Raw genomic sequence first — 24940 nt, 5'->3', positions numbered from 1 at the left:
CAAGGACAGCATACCATTTGGTAATTATAGATTCATTTGTATAGTTGTTTGTTCTGTATCTATCACCCAACTCAACTATAAGCACATGAGGGTGGAAAGTGACGCTATTGTTTTTCACTACCATATCCCCTGTGCCTGACAAAGTGCCTCACATAGAATTTCGTTACTGAATGAAAGAATGAGCATGGGAATGAATGAGAAGGATTGACTGAAGGAGGACGTAAAAGGAGGTGCTCTGTCAGTCCTCACTTAGCCAGTTCTACTGAGAACTCAACCACTGCATTAATAAAGGTACTGATTGAAAGAGCTGGATTGAATCCTTTTGTGGAATTGTTTTATTCCATGTACTAACTTCAAAATCTGAGAAATTTTCCAGAATTGTGTCCTCTCCCTGGTGGGCTTCAGGGGCTACTAGAAATAGTTTGCAAAGTGGGGTTGTAAAGCAGTTCATTGTATGCTGTATTTGGAAAGGGCATCTGCAGACTTGGTTTCAAATCCTGGATCCACTAATTAAGCAGTTTGTGATTTGTGTCACCTCACCTGAGCCCCAGATTTTTCATGTGTATGCGTGAATGGTCATGAGGTCAATAGTACATGAAGTTATTATATTTCACCAGGTGTCACTGTGTCAACCACCCAGCACATATCTGGTAGGTAGGAGATAATGTCTACGTTGAAGTTGTATTTTCTGCTCCCCTTAATTCTACTTCTTGTCTTATTTTGTTCTTTTCCCCCTTTTTTCTGCTTTTTTCCCCCCATCTTACTCATTCTAGTGGGTGTAATACTTAAATTACTCACACAGTTTTAATTTTGTGGGAAGATAAGAATTAGCAGTACTTACAGAGCAGGCTTCGTTTTGGATGAGAAGTACGAACTTCGCAGCTACTCTGCCCAGCTTTTCAAGAGCATTTCGTGGTACACTGCTGTGTAACAAGTTCATTTCAGGATGACATGCTGGGAGGGAGAAAAAGAAGAAGGGATTTGAGGGGAGAGAATTTAAAAGTTAATTAAAGGAAACAACTTGGTAACTGAATTCCCTTGCACTCTTCTTTGGTTATTTGGTGAGGGAAGTCAGAGGGGTCACAGTGCATGGTTAGTAGGTGTGCTTCAGTAGCTCACCTCGAAACTTCTAAATGAGACGAGTATGAGAGTGAAGAGCAAATCCCTGCCTGATGGATGAGAAGAGGCGTAGGGTACATATGGTGGGCTTTTTAGATGTGCTAAACAAAGCTGCCATCATACTCATTCTTGAGCATTTCTATTTTGAAATATTCTCGGCAGCTGACATTACTGTTAGACTAAGCCGTAGAGTAACATCCGCTAGTTGACGGGCGTGCAAAAGCCTCTTTTCATTGATTCTGGCAATTTCTTTGGCCTCACTTTGCATACACACCTACACAGTTACACAGAGCAACTCTTGTGCCCTTTTCAGATAGTGCTCAGGTAGCATACAAGTGAAATGGGTCATTGTTTCTTATTTTTGAAAGAAGCTTGAATATCTATTTAATTACTCTTTATCACAGATCAGTTAAGAGTAAAAATAGTTTGTTTAAGATATTATCATTGAGAGAGACAGGGTCCTATAATGAATTAGCATGGGCTTAGTAATCAGCTGGAACTAGGTTCAAACGTTAACTCTCATTCACAACCTTTATTCATTCACGCAGTCAACACATATTTATTGAATGCCTACTGTGTGCCAGGCACTGTTGAGGTTCCTGGTGACAACTGTATGCAGGTTCTTTTATGGTTTTTATTAACATCAGTTTTTTTGAGGTTTTCAAAATTAACTTTAGAAGTAAACTTTTCTATATTTTTCAACATTTTGTGCTCTTCATTCTTGCCACAAATCCACTGAAGAAGGAAGAACATAGTTAAATAACGTATTACCTTACTCACCAAGTTAATCTAAATCAGGTTGCTGATTGCATCTCCAATCTCCAGAGCCATCTCTGGAAAACAAGAGAGTTATTATTTTATATTTAACGATGTGGTAACTTCCCTGATGTATTAAGGACCGTAGATTGAGATCCTTTGTGTTGAACCAGAGTCATGAATGCAAGTCTGACCACAAACACACATTCCATCAGTGTGGTAGAGATGCATCTATTTCTGAGTACTAATAAGGGATTCTGTGTTTTCACAGGTTATGGTTTTGTAGATTTCGACAGTCCCGCAGCTGCACAGAAAGCGGTGGCGTCTCTCAAGGCAAATGGAGTGCAGGCACAGATGGCCAAGGTAAGATTGGTGTTTAGATTGCTTTTTTGATTTTCTTTTGTGAGAATATATTTCTCCATTGCTGTGAGCTTAATCAGAATCGAAGCTGGCAACAGTTTGAATTGTATTTACTTGTTAGGGAAAATAAGAAACCCCACAATAAGTTTGGCTTGGAAGAATCTGGCTGGTATATTTCATTGTTTCTTTGTGTGTATCTATCAGTGTGCTCTTTTGTTATGGTAACCTCGTTAGTGATTTAAGGGCACTTGTGAAATGCTCTATTTTGCCTGAAAAAGAAGGTGTGTATGTATCCAGGGCTTTCACCAGTAAACAGTTCTGGAGTAGGACACTTCTCAGCAAGTTGTCTTTGATAAACTGTGCTAAAAAACTGCTCACTCTCATGTTGGAAAGAGTTGATTGCTGAAGGATGAGGTGGTCAGATCTGTGCAGGAAAATGAATTTAACGAAAGTGCCCACTGTGTGCATTGCTAGAATTTCATTTTGGCTTTTATAAATAGTTTCCCTAGTTAATAATTTCCTAGATAATAATTTTCTTTGTTTCTTTGTTTTGTTTATTTTTGATGAGGAAGATTGGCTCTGAGCTAACATCTGTTGCCAATCTTCTTCTTTTTTTCTCCCTAAAGTCCCTATGCATAGTTGTATATCCTAGTTGTAAGTCCTTCCAATTCTTCTATGTGGAATGCCACACTAGAGCATGGCTTGATGAGTGGTGTGTAAGTCCATGCCTAGGGTTCAACCCTGCAACCGTGGGCTGCCGAAGCAGAGCATGCAAACTTAACCACTATGCCACCAGGCCGGCCCAATAATAATTTCCTTTTTTCTTTCTTTTTTAAAATTTCATTTAGCTTTTCCCCATGCTGGTTTGAGACTTACTTTCTTTTCTTTTTTGAAGATTGGCCCTGAGCTAACATCTGTTGCCAATCTTCCTCTTTTATTTTCCTCCTCTCCAAAGCCCCCCAGTACATAGTTGTATATTCTAGTTGTAGGTCCTTCTAGTTGAGCCACGTGGGACACCACCTCAGCAGGACTTGATGAACAGTTCTAGGTCCACTCCCAGGATCCGAACAGGTGAAACCCTGGGCCACCAAAGCAGAGTGCAAGAGCTTAACTACTCAGCCATGGGGCCAGCCCCATGACGATGATTTTCAGTTCTCACTTATTGTGATGTATAACAAGCAGCCTGAAACTTTCTGTCTGAAATTTTCATGCATTTTTATATTCAAGAAAATAAATAGGGGATCAGCCCGGTGGCCTAATGGTTAAGTTCGCACAGCCTGCTTCGGTGGCCTGGGGTTCGCAGGTTCAAATCCTAGCTGTGTACACCACTCATCAAGTCATGCTGTTGCATCATCTCACATAGGAAAAGTAGAGGAAGATTGGCACAGATGTTAGCTCAGGGTCAACCTTCCTCACACACACACACATACACAAAAGGAAAATAAAAAGGATCATTTATGATAATTTTGTATCCTGATTACAGTGGTAGTTACAAAAATCTACACGTGATGAAATGACATAGAACTGTACATACATATTGTAACAGTGTCAATTTCCTGGTTTTGATATTTTGCTGTAATTGTGTAAGATGTAACCTTTGAGGAAACTGAGTGAGGAGTACATGGGATCTCTCTATACTATCTTTGCAATTTCCTGTAAATCTATGATTATTTCCAAATAAAAAGTTTAAAACGATCATTTATAACATATAGACGCTTGGTACATAGTTGTTTTAAAATAATTGTCATTTTGTATTTGTTCAAAATATGTTCACAAGTTTTTAAATATTTTTCTGATTATTATTACTGAATTTGTTTATCCTTGGACTCTCAAAAGTTAGGTAGAAGAGGCAACTAACCTCGAAACCCTGATCTAATGCATTTGTAACATGTTCATGTGTACACTTAGCCTTACCTATTCCCATAAGGGCTGAGTGATATAGTGATGAAGGCATCAAATTTTCAGTCATTTGGGTTTTGTTATGATTGCTAACATTCTCTGATAACATTTTCCGATTTCAGCTTCAGATAACTAAAGTTGGGATATTTGGTGTTTTCCTCTTCAGTTGTCTTCTAGTAAGCTGACATCACCCATATCTGTTAACATTTTGTTGTGGGTCACTTCCCATATGGATTACTTTGGTGGACTCATTGCCCTTTATAACACATTAATTGTTTTTTGAGGCAGTATAAATTAGAAATTTGAATTCTTTCAGCTGTGTAATGTATTCCTCATCAGGATTGGGCCTGGAAACTTGTAATTTGGTCATGAACTAAGATTGATGAAGTTAATATTTGTAATTAATCAGGAAATGATGTACATGTCTTGGTTTAAAGGTTACTTGGCAAAAGAGTCAAGTTACTTGACAACTTAAACTTCTTATATCCAGAAAATAAATGATAAAATTTAGTTTTAGGTATATGCAAAATATAAAACTTGAATTTGGACTCAAAGGCAACACCTGTTGACAAAAAAGTGATTATAAAAATGCTTATGAAAAATTGTTATTGGAATATCTTTGATCTATTCTTTGGATAAGCTGCCAAATTTTGGAAATTGCTAGATTGTGGCAGTTTAGAAATAATGAATACAGTGTGCATAATCTTCACTGTTTCAAATGTTCTAAGAATATATATATATATGTGTAGTGTTACTTGTTGGATAAAAACCACTACTATCTTGCACAATAGGAAAAGAAGGTTGGCAGTGATTTCATAACTGCTGAGGAGCCATTATATTTCCCCTCTGTTTCTGAGCATTCTAATACACGAGAAACTTTCTGTCTCTGTGTCTCTTGCTCTCCTTCATACACACACACACACACGCACCCACACACACACACCCACCCCCACTGTCATCTCAGTTAAACAGGTTTCTTCAAAGAGAAAATATTTTAAGGAGCTTCTAAAAGTATTATTCATTATAGCCAACATTGTGACCCATAGGCCTTGCCCAACGTATGCAGTAAGGAGATTCCATTTGGGATGTTTAAAGGCATTTGTTTTATTTCTGGAGTTGCTGAAAAATTTCGACCATATTGATTATGCCATCTGTGGAGTAAATTCTTATTCCTGTTTTTCTCACAAACTTTGAATCTAAAGCCCCGAGCTTTAGAGTCACATCTGTGTACTGGAAAACTTTCAGCAGTAAATGACTCTGTAATTTAACTACCCAGAAGCAAATAAATAGCCTCCCTTTGACAATGAAATGGAACAAGCTTGACCACCTGTATTAGCAGATTTCTCACTGAGCTATGGGATTTCATGGCATTTTTTTTTTCCTTTGTCCTGGTGATAACTATTATTTATTACCATATAAACCTGCAGTCTGCAGGGTGTGTGAAACTTGCACTATATTTTTTGCCATTTAAGTATCTATTGAATTGCCTCCTGCATCCTTGTTCTCATCAATATCCTACTATGCAGGTTGTGGTGCCACATTTTAACGACTCCAGGATTTTAAAGCAAAAATGCTACAAATAATCTAGGTTCCCAGTAGCAACCTGAAGTGAACATGAAACTCTCCAAGTGAATTGCTTTATTTAGCTAACTTATTCCAACGTGTGCATATGAAAAATTCAACTGATTTGTCAACTAAGAGGAATTAAACAATAAATCATCCAGTAAGTGGTAATTGATTAATAATGTATAACCATTAACACAGATAACATTTTCTGTATACTTGCTGTTCTGCCAAAAAGAGCTTTTAGGGATCAAAGGATGTGTTTCTTTTAGGACAACAGATTTAGAATACTTTAGTAATACATAGTGGTTAGGAGCATGAGTTTGGAGGAAGATAAACTTGACCTTGAATGCTGGCTCTGATACTACCTGGCTGTGTCACCTTGGCTAAGTTATTTACATGTCTCTGAAACTCTCTAACAGTAGTACTCAGGTTATAGAACTGCTCTGAGAATTAATTTAAAAAATACATAAAGAATTTAGGATAGTATTTAGATAATACTAAAATTCAATCAATGTTAATTATTCAATAAATGCTATGCATTACATTCAAACTTGTTACTGCATCTTCTAAAATCCTGATGTATTCTTTAAGTATTATGTTATTACAAAACACTTTCTTGAGAAATATAATAAATAGTATCAATCAACAAACATCCCTATTGCCTGCTAAGTGCCAGGAACTGTTGGAGAACCAAGATTGAATAAAACTTATTTCTTATTCCGAATTTTTAACATTTAGTCTATCTCCTGGGATTGCTACAACTCTGGATTAAGAATATTGGCTATTGCTGTTCTTGCCAGCTTCAGGGTATTTAGAAGAAAGTCATTGGCCAAGGAATTTGTCTTTGTAAGCGTAAAAAGAGTGGAGATAAACCAGCAAAGAATAGCTTAACTTTGTAGGTGTTTATTTTACTCATTCATAAGAAGGCTATAGATAGGCAATGAAGGGCAAAGGTTTTGGGAATGCCATCAAGGATCAAAGCTGCTCCGCCATTCTTTATGTATGACTTTCATCCATATATTTACATGTTCATTTCTATAATTCCAGCTATTGTATCCACATTTTAGCCAGGAAAACAAAAAGAGCAAAGGCTGAAGGATCATTATAATTGATTCTGGCCTTTTAAAAGCTTTTCCAGAATCCTAGCTTAGGAACTTATGTTTATATCTAAATGGTCAAAACTGAGTCATATTTTTCCCCCCTTAGCTGCAAGAGAGTCTGGAATGATGACTATTTTAGCTTTGTGGGCTTTATTAGAGAAAATTAAGAATAGTTCATCTTCTTAGCTATCCAGCATCCTTGATACTATTTTTCCCATCCAGACATTTTGGATGGCATGCATTCATTCCTTCCCAAAGGGAACCTACATCAAAGCCTCATCCTATAATAACACCCAGTGATGCTGTCATCTCTAACAGGCCCAGACACAGCTGCTCCTTATGGCTTAGCAACCCATAATTTTAAAAAACAAGTTATCTGCCTGAACTCCCACAATACAGAATGACAGAGAAACAACAGGATACATAAAACTAAAGGAAAACTACCATTTAGGAAGAGAGAGAATGGGAAACAAGCAGAAATCACTGATTGCTAATACATATCAAATCCTGCTGTGCAAGAATAGAATTCTTGCTTTGTCAGTGTAGTATATTCCTTGGTTAACCAATCATAGAACTCCTGTCTGCCATCCTGAGGGATCTCCATTGCCCGTTATTCCCCATGGCCTCATGGAGGCCTTGCTGGAGGGCTGTACAGCTTTAGAAACTGAATTTTTCCACATGTAAATTTGGAGGTTCTAGAATGGATCTACATACTGAATAGATGCCAAATATTACCAGCCAAGCCTTGAGTTATCTCAGGGTTAGCAGGCCTATTTCCTATTTTTTGCATTGTTAGTGATGTTGAGTCAATCCTGACTCCTAGTGACTTTGTGTACAGGAGAGTGGAACCCTGTCCTGTCTTTTTGTGCCATCCTCTCACATTCTGGTTCTATATCAGACAATGCTCCACTGCTATTCATAGGGTTTTCACGGACAATCTTTTTGGAAGTAGGCAGCCAGGTCCTTCTTCCTAGTCTGTATTAGCCTGGAAGCTCCACTGAAATCTCTCCACCCTGGGTGACCCTGCTGGTCTTTGAAATATCAGTGGCATAGCTTTCTGCATCACAGCAACATGCAGCTGTCACTATACGACAATTGATGGATGAGTCGTTTGGTTCCCTGATAAGGAAATGAACCTGGACCATGGTGGCGAGAGAGCCAAATCTTAACTACTAGACCACCAGGGCTGGCTCTTTCTTATTTGCTGTCAACTCCAAACACAAGTAAACAGAACACATCTCTTTATAGATGAAAGGCCACAGAGAAGGAGTTACCCCTTCCTCAGGGACTTTAGATAAGGCTTTATAAGGTCTACTAATAGGACTGCCATTCCAATAACCAAAGGTGATTCCCCCCACTGTGGGATATGTAGAAGAAATACAAGTTAATTGATCACAAAAGAGACCAAGTGTCCAAGAGAATGTGAAGCACATCAGGGATAATATAAAAATATTGTGTCAACCATGGGGATAAAATAAAAATACCATGTCAACCATGGCAGAGAACCAGATTGGGACCAGTGGGAAGGAATTCTCCCCTATAAACCACTACCTTAGCAGTAGTTACCTTTGGGAAAAAAAATCAAAATGAGTAGATTTCTTTCACTTGGGATCAGAAAAGATAAAAATGAAAATTAATGATTATAGGAAAATAAAGCCTGTAAATTTAAATAGGTGTATGCACACAATTAATTTAAAAAATACATCACCTCAGTGGAGCTCTGACAGTTATATTCCAGCAGGAGAATTTTAGTTAATGAAGGAAGGGTCTATTCCATAGAATATTCTAGACATTAAAAAAAATTCAACCACTAGCCTCATGATGTGGCTTATTGCCCACCAAACCTACTCTTCTGAATGCAGAGACACATGCCAGGCTTGCACGGCCAGACTCTTGTGGTTTAAGGCAATAGTAATAGTCTCTGCTTTTACCATTCTTAGGTATAATGGAACAAACGGGCTATTTGGTGTGCTTGGGTCACTGTAATAGAGTGAGGCGTACTGGTAAACCAGCCAAACAAGAAAGTTTCTCAAAGGCTCTCATGTCTAAAGGAGAGAGGCCTTGGTCAAGGGCAATTTCAGTAGGTGATAGAGGAAATGTTGCTTCCTGAGACTGGGTGGGAAACTCAATCAGTACTTTGCACAATGATGGGTAAGTTCTCTCTGGGGATTCTAATATCCCAAGAATAATGTTTGGAATTTTTTTGCAACAAGATCAAAGGATCAGAGAAGCCTGTATACTACCATTTGTCTATATCCAAAAATGTTTCCCTGGGGGATAAAGACTATAGCCTGGAATTTAGGTAGGAGTCCCATTCATTCTCCTAGTTTCTCAACACATTTATGTTGAATACCTATTGCATACCAAGATTGTTCTACATGCTGAAGACATAGCATTGGACCAAACAAAGTTTTATGAAGATCGTATTCTACTGGTGGAAGGCAGAAAATAAACAAAGAGATATAATATGTTAGGTAGTAAGAAGTGGTTCAAAGACAATTAATACAGGTTACGGATACTAAATAGATAGGAAATGAGGAGGACAGTGGTTGAAGGTTTGGCTGGGGTGCATTTTAGACAGAGTGGTCAAGGGAAGTCTCTCTGATGAGGTGACATTTGAACAGAGATTAAAAAGAAATGAGAGCAAACTATAATATATCTAAGAAATTGTTATGAAAAATTTCTATAGTAATTAAAAATGGAGTAGGATTTTTAGTGTGTTAACATGTTTGGGTTTTGTTATCATCTAAATCCTGCACTTTCCTCTGAATAATAGAAGAGTTGGATGCACCACCATCATTTCCCCCTTCATGTTTTTGTGGGAGTTCTCTGGTTTCAAATCATCCTCACGGTGCATTTTCTCAGAAGATTTTTCTCGTATGAACCAAATTCTAATTGAGACAGTAAATATTTTCTTCCAACACATCTTCAAATCATGTTGTTCTGTTGTAGTGGTCGATGTAAACATATGACATGTACCCTACACCACTGTTGTGGAGTACACTTTAAATAACTGTAATTCCAAAGAATGGCAGTCCAATGTTGGTTTTAACACAGTTCATTACTCTCGGATGACTGAGGCTATGTAATGAAAATCTTGCTCTATCTCATTTCCTAAAACAAATGTTTGTGTCACGTGCTCCCCTGGAACACATTTTCAACAGAAGAACATCTCTAACAAACAGAAAGTATTATTTTCCTCGTGATTGAGATTGTTGAAATTGTCAGTAAGAGAAATATTAGCGGTTGGTCTTCTGCATGTCTGTAAAATATTTGGGAATGTCTGCTTTCTTGGCTATGTCAACTTGGACCAATTTTCTTTTTCTGACCCTAATGCTGAATGCAGGGATATAAAAACCAATATTGAGACTGTCAGGGTTGATCTTAATCCTATTTGTTAATTATTTGAAGTTTTGAGGCAGAATCCTCCGAAGTTAAATATTTGTATTAGCGTCTACCAAATGCTTTACATAATCTGCTTCTGGGTGCTTCCCCATGCTTCTGCAAGGCCTTCACTGTGTCTGTTTTAAATGAAATGGTGGGTATGTGCTCTAATAGAATTTCCTGCTTTCCTAGCATTTGACGACAACAAAAATCAACAAAAGAATTTACCTTAACTTATATCGTAAAATTGAGGTGTCTACTAGGTGACCAGAAACTTTTTTGCTGCAGGATATATGTGCAATACAAGTTCTCTGCAATTTGCAAGAAATACCAACTCTTTCATCCTGCCTTTCTGAACAGAATGTGTCCACAGGCTGGTCTCAATCAATAACTCATTTCTTGATGTACTGTTGAGAAATCTAATAATGAACAATCTTCGTTCATGGCTTTAATAATTTGTTCTTAAAACTGAAAGGAAATGATCCTTTCTCTGGTCATCATTGTTATGGATTCAGAGGGCCTAATTAAAAGCATCACTTTGTCCTATGTCGATTCTGATCCCATTGAAAAAAAGAAGTACTTCAAAGTAAGAAAACTATGAAATGATTTACTGATGGTAGTATCTTAGGAAAATGTGACTCAGGTTTATAAGGAAAATGAGTCTTTTAATATTGCATGCCAAAATTGGATGTAGCCATCCTGTCACAGCAAGTGCTGGAGAAATACAGCCTCCCTGCAAAGGGATAAGTGTTGATAAGTCATGAGACATAGAAGAAATTAGTGAATGTTCTGTCTGCTGGCAGATAGATCCAAAGGAGAAGGGACGAAGCAATGAGCCATGCTTGCTGAGTTCATATTGTCAAACACACCAGTCAGGTTAGCCATCACTCCTGTCGTTTGAGACTATTAAGTAAATGAACAAGTAAGAAAAGGGCCAGGAGTGTTACACCAATATCCTTCTATATAAAAATACAATGAGAAAGGACGGAAACTTCCCTGGCCCCTACTCCTAGCCAACTTTAATTGCTTTCTGCATCTTATTTTGCACTGTAACCTGAAGAAAATTCTTAGATGAATTGGAATGTTAGAATTATATATATTATATACGTTATTCTTAAGGGTTTACCATCCTAGCGTGGAGAAACCTGCTGAGTACTGAGAGGTGTGGGCCACCTTTCATTTCTGCATTTACCACTGGTGTGCTCTGCGACTCTCTTCAAGTCCCTTAACTGTATCCATTCTAAAACAGGCAAGGACACGGACAAGAGAATGTAGGTAGTAAAGGAAAGTATATTTCTCGAGTACCTGCTGTATGCTAGTGAATAGGTTAAGTGTTTTTAGAGTTATTATCCCATTTAATCCTTACTAGGATCCTGTGAGGTAGGTATTACTATCTCCATTTTATACATGAAGAAACGGGATGGCCCAAGTTCACAATGGTAGCCAACAGTGAAGTCTGGATTTAAACCCAAATCTGTCTGATTCCAAAGCCTTATTATTTCCAAGGAAATTATAAAGCTGCCAATGCTACTCTCTAGTCTCTTCAGTGGTGCTTGGCTATTTGATTTCTTTTTTTCCCCAGAATTATCAAGATATCATTGACATATAACATTGTGCATGTTTAAGGTGTACCATGTGATGATTTTATACACTTATATATTGCAAAATTATTACCATAGTAGGGTTATTTAACACCTTCATACTTCACATAATTACCATTTCTTTTTTTTTGGTGAAAACATTTACAATCTATTCTGTGAGCAACTTTCAAGTGTATAATACAATGTTATTAACTACAGTCCCTATGCTGGACCTTAGATTGCCAGAACTTATTCATCTTATTATTGGAAGTTTGTACCCTTTGACCAAGATCTCCCCATTTCCCCCAGACCCCAGCCCCTGGAAACCACCATTATACTCTGTTTCTGTGAGTTCGGCTCTTTATAATTCCACATGTAAGTAATATTACACACTATTTATGTTTCTCTGTCTGACTTATTTCACTTAGCATAGTGCCCTCAAGTTCCATTCATGCTGTCACAAATGGCAAGATTTCCTTTCTTCTCATGGGTGAATAATATTCCATTGAATGTGTGTATGTATGTGTGTGTGTGTGTATGTGTGTGCGTGTATGTGTGTATATATATATACACACTACATCTTCTTTATCTAATTCAACCATAGATGGAGACTGGGTTGTTTTCATATCTTCGTTATTGTAAATAATGCTGCAATGAACATCTGAGAGTAGACATATTTTTGCCATCCTTTTATAATTTCCTTTGGATAAATACCCAGAAGTGGGATTGTAAGATCATATGGTAGTTGTATTTGTAATTTCTTTTTTGAGGAAGATTAGTCCTGAGCTACCATCTGCAGCCAATCCTCCTCTTTTTGCTGAGGAAGACTGGCCCTGAGCTAACATCTGTGCCCATTTTCCTCTGCTTTATGTGCAGGATGCCTGCCACAGCATGGCTTGACAGGCAGTGCATAGGTCTGTGCCCGGGATCCAAACTGGTGAACCCTGGGCCACTGAAGCAGAACTTGCAAGGTTAACTGCTGTGCCACTGGGCTGGCCCCGGTATTTGTAATTTTTGGAGGAACCTCCATACTGTTTTCCATAGTAGCTGTTTCCATTTACATTCCCACCACATTGCACAAGGGTTCACTTTTCTCCATATTCTTGCCAAAGTTTCTTTCTTGTCTTTTTGATGATAACCATTTAACAGGTGTGAGGTGGTATCTCATGGTGGTTTTGATTTGTATTTACCTGATAATTAGTGATGTCAAGCATCTTTTCATATACCTGTTGGCTATTTGTATGTCTTTTTTGAAAAAATGTCTATTCAGTTCCTCTGCCCATTTTTTAATCAAATTGTTTGTTTGTTTTTTGCTATTGAGTTGCTTATATATTTTAGATGTTAACTGCTTATTGGATGGATGGTTTGCAAATACCATCACTCCATTCTGGAGGTTGCCTTTTCACTTTGCTAATTGTTTCTTCTATGGTACAGAGGCTTTTTTAGTTTGATAGAGTCTCACTTATTTCTTTCTGTTTTTGTTGCTCATGCTTTTGGTGTCATATCCAAAAAACTGTTGCCAAGACCAATGTCAAGGAGTTTTCCCTTGTTTTCTTCTAGGAGTTTTATGGTTGCAGGACTTGTGTTTAAGTGTTTAATCCATTTCATGTTAAATTTTGTGAGTGGCATAAGATGAGAGTTCAGTTCCATTCTTCTGCATGTGATTATCCAATTTTTCCCAATACCATTTATGTGAAGAGACTGTGATTTCCCCAATGAGTATTCTTGGTTCCCCTGTCAAATATTAGTTGACTATAAATGCTAGGATTTATTTAAGGGCTCTAGATTCGATTCAGTTGGTCTATGTGCCTCTTTTAATACCACTACCATACAGTTTTGATTAGTATAACATTATAATATAGTTTGAAATTATAAAACGTGATGCCTCCAGCTTTGCTCCTCTTTCTTAAGATTGCTTTAGCTATTTGGGGTCTTTTGTGGTTTCATATGAATTTTGGATTGTTTTTCTATCTCTGTTAAAAGTGCCATTGAAATTTTGATAGGGATTACATTAAATGTATTTATGGCTTTGAGTGGTACAAACATTTTACTGATATTAGTTCTTCCAGTCAGTAAACATGGCATATCTTTCCATTTATTTGTGTCTTTAAATTCTTTCATCAAAGTCTTACAGTTTTCAGTGTCCACAGGTCTTTCATCTCCTTGGCTAAATTTATTACTAAGTGTTTTATTCTCTTTGATGTTATTGTGAATGGGATTCTTTTCCTTATTTCTTTTTCAGATAATTTGTTGTTATTATATAAAAAAGCAACTGATTTCTGTGTGTTTATTTTATACCCTGCAACTTTACTGAAATCATTTATTAGTTCAAACAGTTTTTTTTTAGTGCAGTCTTTAGGGTTTTCTATATATAAGATCATATCATCTGTAAACAGAGACAATTTTACTTTCCAATTTGGATGCCTTTTATTTCTTTTTCTTGCCTAATTGCTCTGGCTAGGACTTGAAGCACTATCGAACAGAAGTGTTTAGAGTGCTCACACTTGTCTTGTTCCTGATCTCAGAGGAAAATCTTTCAACCTTTCTCCATTGAGGATGATGTTAGTTGTGGGCTTGTCATATATGGCCTTTATTATGTTGAGGTATGTTCCTTGTATACCCAATTTGTTTAGAGTTTATATCATGAAATGGTTTATTTTGTCAAATTCTTTCTCTGCATCTATTGAGATGATTATATAATTTTTATCTTTCATTCTATTAATGTGGTATGTTGCATTTATTGATTTTTGCATGTTGAACTATTCTTACACCCTAGGGGTAAATTCCTCATGATTGTGGTGTTTGATGCTTTTAATGTGCTACTGAATTTAGTTTGCTAGCATTTTATTGAGAATTTTTGCATGTATATTTATCAGGGATATTAGCCTGTTGTTTTCTTTTCTTATAGTGTCCTTACTGGGCTTGTTATCAGGGTAATGTTGGCTTAATAGAATGAGCTTATGAGTATTCCCTCATCTTCAAATTTTTGGAAGAGTTTGAGAAGGGTTTACATTAGTTTTTCTTTAAACGTTTGATAGAATTCACCAAGGAGCCATCTGATCCTGGGCTTTTCTATGTTGGAATGTTTTTGATTACATTCAGTCTCCTTACTTGTTATTGGTCTGTTCAGATTTTCTATTTCTTCAAGATTCACTCTTGGTAGGTTGTATGTTTTTAGGATTTTATCCATTTCTTCTAGGTTATCCAATTCATTGGTATATAATTGTTTATAGTAGTCTTTTATGATCTTATATATTTCTGTGGTATCAGTTGTAATGTGTCCTCTTTCATTTCTGATTTATTTTAGTCTTCTCTCTTTTTTCTTAGTTAGTTGAGCTGAAAGTTTGTCAATTTTGTTTATCTTTTCAGAAAATCAGCTCTTAGTTTCATTGATGTTTTCCATTGTTGTTCTGGTCTCCATTTCATTTATCTCTGCTCTGATCTTTGCTATTTCCTTCCTTGTACGAACTCTGGGCTTATTTTCTTCGTTTTCTAGTTCCCTAATGTATAAAGTTAGTTTGTTTATTTGAGATTTTTCTTTATTCTTAATGTAGCTATTTTATTGCTATACACTTATTTCTTAGAACTGCTTTTGCTGAATCCAACAAGTTTGGGTATGTTGTGTTTCCATTTCTGTTTGCTTCAAGATTTTTTAAATTTCTTTTTTGATTTCCTCTTTGACCCAGTAGTTGTTCAGGGGTGTTCATTTAACTTCCACATATTTGGTAATTTTCCAGTTTTCCTCTTGTTATTACTTCTAGTTTCATAACATTGTAGTTGGAAAAGATACTTGGTATGGTTTCAATCTTCTTTAATTTACATAGACTTATTTTGTGACCTATCATATGATCTTTCCTGGAAAATGTTCCATGAGTGCTTGTGAAGAATGTATATTCTGCTACTGTTGGATAGAATGTTCTATATACGTCTGTTAGGTCCATTTGGTCTGAAGTATAGCTTAAGTTCAACATTTTCCTGTTGATTTTCTGTTTGGATGATCTATCTGTTGTTAAAAGTGGTATAATGAAATCCCCTACTATTATTGTACTGTGTCCATTTCTCCTTCAAATCTGTTAGTATTTGCTTAATACATTTAGGTGCTTCAATATTAGGTGCATATATATTTATGATTACTATGTCTTATTGATCAATTGACCCCTTTATCATTATGTTATAACCTTCTTTGTCTCCTGTTATCATTTTTGGCTTAAAATTTACTTTGACCAAGTGAAAGCTTACTTTGATAAGTTGTTGTGACCTTAAAGTAACTTTTGCACAGGGTATTCTTTTAACTCACTTCCTAATCAGTTATTTGGGAGGACATAATTCCTGAGCCCACCAAAAATGGTTGAAGGAAATCATTAAAACTGTTGATTAAGGGGTGATGGTGGTGATGGGAGAAGATGGACATCTTTCTTTCTTAAGAAGACATATGCCACAGATTTGAAAATGAAGATCAATAGCTCTTACATTTTAGAAGCCTTAAATAAATTGGGTATACAATGGAATATGCAAACATGCATGCACACACATACATCCACAAAATTTTTTTAAAAGATGGTTAGTTATCATAAGTAGCCATGATTTTTCCATGCAGTTACTCAGTAAACACAAAAATATTTGACAGCTCCACAGCATGTCTACCTTTTACTTGAAAATGGAGCCTAAAGTTAAATAATAATAAAATTGAATGATAAGCCTCAGTGATCTCTGGTTTTCTGTGCATCCTGTATTTGTTAGATTATGATTTGTATCACTTCAATACTTATGGGATCAATTCACAAATGCATTACACAGGGGGAAAAATAGAATTTGAGTGCTGTGAATGAGTTAGTCATCATATTCATCTTGATTCTCTTTTACCACCATTTCCAGAACACATATTTTACCCGCTGGTTGAATTACTCAACCACACCATGAAACTCAGACTCTCTTGGCCAAATCACCGTGAGTTTACATTCCAAAATATGCAAGCACATCTACTCCTTCTCCATATCTAAGAGATATTCCAAAGGAAAATAAAATATTCAATTTCAGGAAAGCGATGAAATTCAAAACAAGTACAGACTTCCTCTTCCTATTGAAATTCAGTTTTTTTCAATAAAAGAAATAAACTTTTAGGTGAAGCAATACTGAGGGCTCATTTTCTCATACTGGTGACTAACTTTTAGCCCTTTTGTTCTCAGACTGATGAAAGACTTCAGACTTTTAAGGTCTATTTTGGAAGCATGTTCATATGTCAAAGATAAACTGTCTTCCATGATGTTCACATTTAAGGTAACTGATCAGAATTGTTTGATAAGCCCAGTGCAAAATGAATTTTACTTAAAGATATTTTCTAATTCAAAGGTGAATTGCTGGTAAGGTAATAGGCATTGCTGAAATTAGTATCTTTGAAAATATAATTCACATTCCGTGAGAAGAATAGCATGTTGCTGGGGGTACCAACATTCACATATGTATCCTTAGGGATCTGGCTTCTTAAGCAGCCCTAGTCAGGTATTTATACAAGAAATAACACCACTTTATAAGGATACAATATCAGACAGGGTAATAGTTTATTCTGCAGGAGAATACTTTGGTATTGAATACAGCTCACAAAAATCTGTATTCTAAACTCCTAGAAAATAAAGTATTGATTTATTAATGTATAAGTCATTCAAAGTAACCACTCAGCCTTGGTTTCACCTATCCCTGAAGTAGCCACTCTCAATTTTTCCATGAAACGTACAAAGATACAGGAAAAAATAATCAACAGATAACTTTGGAAAACCAAGATTAATAAAAAACAAATTCCCAGAAACATTCAAGGATTACGTAATTGCTGCTAAAACCTTGGAGCAGAATTGAGATTCTTAACATCCCCCTACTGTATCATTAATTCTTTTACAATTAAGGCTAGTTTTTCATACCCTCTTTCCTTGCCTAACCTCGAGAAGAAAAAATTACGTACAAATGCACAAAGCAAGCTATATCACACACATCACATTGCCTAATATTGGCACCTTCTATTTTTATTGTTCCTGCTGAGTATCAGATTCATCTGAGGAGGTGATTTGCTTTCTTTTTACTTCTTTTTATTTTTGAGTAAAGATTTTCTCCTCAGCTTCAGGAACTAACAGGTCAGAGTATCTAAAAGCAGAATCCAAGAATGTGTATTTTTAAAACATTTCACCAGGGGTACTGAAGGTTAACCGTATTTGTGATCAACTTCTCTAGAGGATGTAAGATGTGCTGGAAAAGGAACAAAAATCTACAAGGAGGAAAAAAGTTTGAATGTAAACTCAATAGGACAAAATCCAGAAACATTAAGCTAAAGAGAAAAATGAGCTGAGTGAACTGAAGAAATATTACAAAGAAATAATAGCACATTAGCATTAAATTCCATACTGGTGGTAATTAGGAGCAGAACTGACGCGGTAGAAAATCAAATCAGTGACTTGAAGCACTGATAAAATAAGCTCTCCTAGTATGCAGGGGGAAAGTCTAATTATAAAAATTTGATATTTGATAAAAATTTGAGGGAGTATGATATACATGGAGGCTAGAGAGTCAAGATCCAATATAACAACTGGTATATCATCTAGAAGGAGAAATAAGGATAGCTGGAACAGAAACAATAACCAAATATATAAAACTGAAGCCATCTTTCCAGAGCTGATGTGTCCTTTCGTGGAGATTGAAAGGATTGACCAAATTCCGAGCAAAATGAAAAGGCGTGCATCTACGGATATTTTGGCGTTATTTAAATAGCTAAAATTACAATTTGCAAGGGGAAAAATCTTGGTTAACTGGCAAAGAAACAAAAATTAACTTTTTAAATATATTCACTATAGGGTTAAAAATCAGAAGACAATGGAATAATGATTACTAATTGTTGAAGTTATGACTATAAAATTGTACACCTAGCCTTCTGAATGAAGCCACAAAAAGACTATCTAGTTGAAGTGCAAAGGGCTGATCTTCTTAATATACCTATTGATTACCTCACTCAGTAAATATACTGGCATCCAGTTATAATAAATAAGAAAAGACACGAGCAGATAAGTCACAGATGAAGAAATACACATGGCCAATAACATTATAAACCATCATAAATATTACTAGTGATAAAAGAAATGTAAACAAGAACCAAGATGCCATTTTTTACTATCAAATTTACAATGATTAAAACAAATAAAAGTATACTGTTTTGGCAAAGTTACTAATTTTTAAAATGCAAATTGGTTTGACTTTTCCAGAAATTATTTCATTGAGTTTTAACTATTAACTTCTTTCTAGAAATCTTGATTTTAAAAAATCCAGCATGCAGACCAAGGCCTATTGTAGCATAAATTGTAACTGTGAAAAATTTGAATGATATCAAATAACCAAGAATAATCCTGCAGACGTAGTCTTTGTGGAGTAGCAGTTTGATAGGTTATGACACACCCATAAAATGCACCCACTAAAACAGTATTTTTTGAAGCATAATTAATCTTAAGAGAAAAATTGTCATACTAGTCAATCAACTGGAAAACTAGGCACAAAATGATAATTAATATTACTGCATGTTTTCCTTGTTAAACTGTTTTGCATAGAAAAGTAAGCAAATCTAAATCTTGACCATGGTTATCTGTAGATAGAGAAGTATGGTGATTTTTATTTTCTTCAATAGCATATCTATGTTTTCCAATTCTCTAGAATGAGCATTGGCTACTTTGTAATAAAAAAATGATAATATCTATTAAAAAAATAAAACGGTGCTGGCCTAGTGGCATAGTGGTTAGGTTGACATGCTCTACTTCAGCGGCCCAGGTTTTGCCAGTTTGGATCATGGGTGTGCACCCATACTGCTCATCAAGTCACGCTGTGGCAGGCATTCCACATATAAAATAGAGGAAGATTGGCATAGATGTCAACTCAGCAACAGTCTTCCTCACCAAAAAAATTAAAAAATAGATAAAGCAAATGTTGTTTGTAAAAATTCACCTAGCTGATAGAGACCGTGTCCTGGTTAATGCATTATCATAGCATAAACAGTGATGAGAACTTTCTTGATCAAATGTAAGTGAAATTAATTTTCTTTAAATAGTGACTGATTGTGACAACTGAGCTCTCCCTAATAACTAACATAATTAATATAAATATATATTTGTTATATATCATATATGACCAATATGTATAAATATGTAAACACATATAAATACGTGAAGGTTGTTTTTGCACAATGCTGTTTTTTAAGAATTCTCTTTACGTATTCTAAAAATTAAAGGACAAGTGTTTACCTTAATAACATGTTGTCAGTAATGATCGCAATATTAAAAACCAGAACACCTCCCTATAATAGTGTTCACATGTTTCACTGTGCAATTAATTTCTAACTGTAAACAAATTAGTAGCATTGTCCTACACATTAAATAAGTCAGGTATTAGAATAGTGAAAGTGGAAAATAATATTACTCTGGTCACTTAATTGTTCAATTCAGGCTCTCAGTCTTTTCTGTCTGCTGGTACACCTTTTTATTTTAGTTTTTTGGTCCTAAGGTCACCAAGATTAAATAGAGTAAGAGATAGTGGTGACATCTCTTCCAGGTAAACATAGGCAGGAAAGTTTTGAGCAGAATTAAGAGGGATTAGGTGTATTCCTTGCCCACTTTGGAAATTCTGGTTAGCCAAAGAGCAGCACTGACTAGGAACGAAGGGACTGTCAATGGTTATCCATTTGGACGCACTCTGAGTTCTAAGGAAGTCCCTAAATGTTATGTGGGAGCTTCCTGGTGATTCATTCTGTTCCATACTGCTGTTGCTGTAGCCAACCCAGTTCCCCCATTTTTTTTTTTTTTTTGAGGAAGATTAGTCCTGAGCTAACATCTGCTACCAATCCTCCTCTTTTTGCTAAGGAAGACTGGCCCTGAGCTAACATCCGTGCCCATCTTCCTCTACTTTATATGTGAGACACTTGCCACAGCATGGCTTGCCAAGCAGTGCTATGTCTGCACCCGAGATCTGAACTGGTGAACCCCAGGCAGTCAAAGCAGAACGTGCAAAATTAACCACTGCGCCGCCAGGTGGGCCCCCTGAGTTCCCAAAATTTTAGTAAAGAATTTCACCACCATAATTACATTAGTACACTGTTAGCTTTACTTTTTTACGCATTTCTGTTTGCTTGAACTTTCTGGCCTGTTCTCATATGTATTTGACAAAAGAACTACAGATTGAAAGTGTTACTATATCTTAGTTGAAGGAAATGGTCCGTGGATTAATGTCTGAAATGTGCAATCTTGGCAATCAAGGCTCACCTCAGTGTTTGCTGGGACACAGGAAACCAGTTAATGGCTGATAATGTCCAGGAAATTAGTAGCTCGTGCATATGGTAAACGCTTCGTTCCCAGCCAAGTGATTTGTTTAACTGATGGCTGGAGTTCTCATAGGGACTGTTAGCATAGTGGAATAGTAGGGCTTTATTAACGGACTATGTGCTAGTCCTTGTTCCCTAACTGAAGAATTTAACCATAATATGCAATACAATGGAAAATTGTATACCTGGGCAGTCAAGATCTTAAAGGCACCAACATTCTATACTCCAAAAGGACCTTTTTATTTTAACACTATTATTGTCATAGTTTTCTCATAACATTATCTTAATTAGTTTAGAATTCTATAAAATGAATTATGAATATCTTTTAGTTGTGAGAAAGATACTAAGTTAGATGTCACTTTGCTTAATCTCCTATTCCTATCTGTTAACTTTGTCACTGATAGTGTGGATTATTTTAATCCATTGCTTGTACTCATTGATTTTTTAAAGAGCATCATGCCAGCCTTGTGTTATGTGCTTTCACATATTTTCTCATTTAATTTCCCCACACTTCTCCTTCTGCACTCCTTCCATAGTTAGCTTTCACATGTCCCTCAAGCCACAGTTCAAGTGTCAGTTCCTCAGGGAAATCTTCATGACGCCACAGTCTAGGTCATGCTATTCTTTTTACATATTCTCGTAGACTCTTGTTCAGTTTGTAAAATCTAGCTTCACAATTTGTAACTTAAATTTTATGTGGTAAAAAATTGGATACTGTCCCTCTCCCACTCTAGAGTATAGAATTCATAAGTGCAAAGACCATACACTTCTTGCCACCATTGTATACCTTCCGAACCAAGCAGAGTGTCTGTCCAGCGGGTAGCAGGTCATAAGAAATGTTTGTTGGGTGAAAGAATTCTATGTGGCAATTATTATTGTCCCAGTTTTACAGATGAAGAAATTAAAGTGCAAAAAGTTAAACTTAACCAAAGGCATACAGCCAACTGGATGTCAGCATCTCATCTCATGTCTAACTCCAAAACCATTACTGTATTATAATTGTCTTAATTGAGTAAGACAATGAAAGTACTGCAAAATTTATTGTTCTTTTTATAATAAAACTGAACTTTACTAAATATTTACCATTTCTCTGTGCAGTCTTTCAGAGCAGTGATTCTCAACCAGAGGCAATTTTTCCCCCACAGGGACTATTTGGCAATGTCTGAAGACATTTTTAGTTGTCACAACTCAGGGGAGGGGCGCTACTGGCAACCACTGGCATCCTATGATGCCTGAAAGAGCCTCTCGCCTCCACGTTGACCAGTTTAGCTACTTACATTCCTTCCTTTCTTCCTTCCTTCATTGACTTACTTGAGAAATATATATAGTGCCTGGTGTGTGGAGAACCAGTGGTGAACAAAACACAGTGCCAGATGAAAGTAAACTTACAGTCTATGGGGAGGTATAGATAAGTAAACAGGTAATTATTATGTATAGTAAACAGTTATCTAGAGGTGTGCATACAGGGGCATGTAGTGCAGACAAGGTATTTCATCTGAGATGCTCAGGAATGCTTTCCTAGAGAAAGTGGCATCTAAGCTAATATCTGAAGGGTACCTTAGAGTAGTGGTTCTTCATTGCAATTTCTAGAAATATTTTTGATTGTCACAATTGTGCCACGAGTTGCTACTGGCATCTAGTGGGTAGATATAGGCCGGGGATACTGCTAAACATCCTACAGTATGGGGACCGCCACCCTCCCCCCACACACATATACACGATAAGAAATTATTTGGTCCAAAATGTCAATAATGTTGAGACTGAGAAATCCTATTTTAGAATGATAATACCAGATCATTGTTTTGTTGCCACTGCATTTTTAAAATCCAACTTAATTTTGTTGTCCTAAATTATTATTTTTCTAAGTTGTAATTGGCAATAAAGTAGTATCTGTCTATTAATCAATCAATCAATCTATGATGTTTCATCTTATAAGTGACAAGAAACTATATGATTACTTATTGGAAACAAATTAACATTTCAATAACTTTAATAAACATGGCATACTTAACAAAAATAATTTATCATATCTCCTTCCTTTTGAATTTCTGTCACAGTCCAATCTTAAGCCTCTATAACACTTCCAGTTGTCAATATAGTCCTATGACCATACTCTTGAGACTCGAGTCCAAGCCTGATTCATCTCCATTCTTACCTTGGGATTCTGCTCATGGTGGGCTCTCAGATTTTCAGTGGATGACTCCAAACAAGTTAATTCTCTGGCCGAGGCTGAACAATTAAGTCTGCTGAATACTACAAACCAATTGATTAAAATATGTATTATACTTCAGTACTTGCAAATGGGCCCGGATAATAAATTTTTTATTACTAAAAGTTCTTTCAATTAGAGTTCTGAAATCTGTATATGATTAAGCTTCTTCTGGATAATTTCCTGTGAATGTTAGAATTTTTTCAGGAAATACCTCTTTTCCTTTATTTTTTAAGGTCCATCTCAGTAATTAGAGATCATCACTTTTCCTTTAGAGGTGGACCACTAGAGGAGTCAAAATTTGATTGGCATTTGTCTACCAGTGTGTCTTTTTAAAAAGGATAGAAAATGATGATAAATTAAAACTCAGGTGCTTTCAAGTATCTTTTGGCATGTTGGCTGTGCAGACATACTCTCCTAAAATAAAGCAAAAATACACATAATGACTGTCTTTTCTTTTTACTTTCATGTAGCTGGCTTGATTCTGAGTTCTTTTCTCTCTGTGCATAAACTACAACTTTCCCATGACTGGTTCTTTTAACTTGCGTTGAAGATTATGGTTCTATTTCTTCTCTAAATATTTTTAGTATAACATTTATATTCTGCTTATATTTTTGTAAATTGTTTACCCTCGTTTACTTTTCCTTCTTGAAAATACAATCTGAAAAACAAGTTGTGGATTAAATGTAGCACCTGTGCAGAGTATAAATTTTTAAGTGGAAGAAAAACATGAAAAGTACTACAAATATTTAATTGTTGATGACACTGACCTGATGGTAACAGGTCAATGCACCTGTGTAAGGATACAAAGTGTTTTAATATAAGCAAGTCCCCATCTCCAGACTGTTGTACATTTCAATCTACTGAATAATATTGTGCAATTTTATAGGAATTCCTTTTGAGTTTTCCAGAATTCTAAAGGAAGTGAATTCATTAGAGGTCTATGTTACTCTTAATAGTGATAATTCCAGATTGTAGTGATAATTCCAGATTGTAGAGTAGATTGGGGAACCATCTATGAACTTCATGTACTTCGTGGTAGACCCTTGTAGAAGAGGAAATGGGGTTGAGATCGGGTACAGATAACAATAAGGGTTATCCAAGAAGAATATACAGAAAGTAGAAATGGGAGATGATATAACATTGCTTCACAAGTTGATGAGCTAGTGAAAATAAAGCATAGATGTCCATTATACTTGCTCTTGGCAAGTTCAGATTCTATAAAGGGAAAAAACAGTGGAACCTTCTGACTCCTTTTCAATATTCTCCCTAATTCAGTTTTAATGGGTGGGCATAGTGCATGATGTCCAGTGTGCAGGCTTCAGTGATTTATGTCCATTCACGCTGATGCTGCTGACATGCTCATTGCACTTCCAAAGATTTTGTAATAATTAATTAGGACCTGGGGTACTGTGGCAGTTCAGGTGTGTTATATGGTCTTCTTGCTGTTTGCCCATCTTTCCAGTTTTGTTAACATATGAAACAAGGCAGGTTTCCTTTTAGCTGCTCGGCAATGTATAGGTATCTTAGGAGTTAAGATACTAGCTTTGGTGAAACTTACAGTTGACAAGGTTTGGCCTTTCTTAGTAAGTAGAAATTTTGTTGAATCATACATCAGTACTATGAG

At 36.1% G+C, this 24940-nt stretch overlaps 1 protein-coding gene across 13 annotated transcripts in view; it reads left to right on the top strand.

The window, feature by feature from the left end:
• Nucleotides 1–24940, top strand: part of RBMS3 (RNA binding motif single stranded interacting protein 3) — a 1423334-nt gene that overhangs the window by 1043186 nt on the left and 355208 nt on the right. For all 13 annotated transcript variants that reach the window (XM_070492733.1, XM_070492730.1, XM_070492739.1 and 10 more), the window contains one exon: nucleotides 2147–2238. In XM_070492733.1, coding sequence (XP_070348834.1) covers nucleotides 2147–2238 — 92 coding nt within the window. The remainder of the gene's footprint in view (nucleotides 1–2146; nucleotides 2239–24940) is intronic.

Source organism: Equus asinus, chromosome 21, assembly GCF_041296235.1.
Source record: "Equus asinus isolate D_3611 breed Donkey chromosome 21, EquAss-T2T_v2, whole genome shotgun sequence".
In the NCBI taxonomy this organism is placed as follows: Eukaryota; Metazoa; Chordata; class Mammalia; order Perissodactyla; family Equidae; genus Equus; species Equus asinus.
This window is presented reverse-complemented; position numbering and strand designations above follow the sequence as displayed.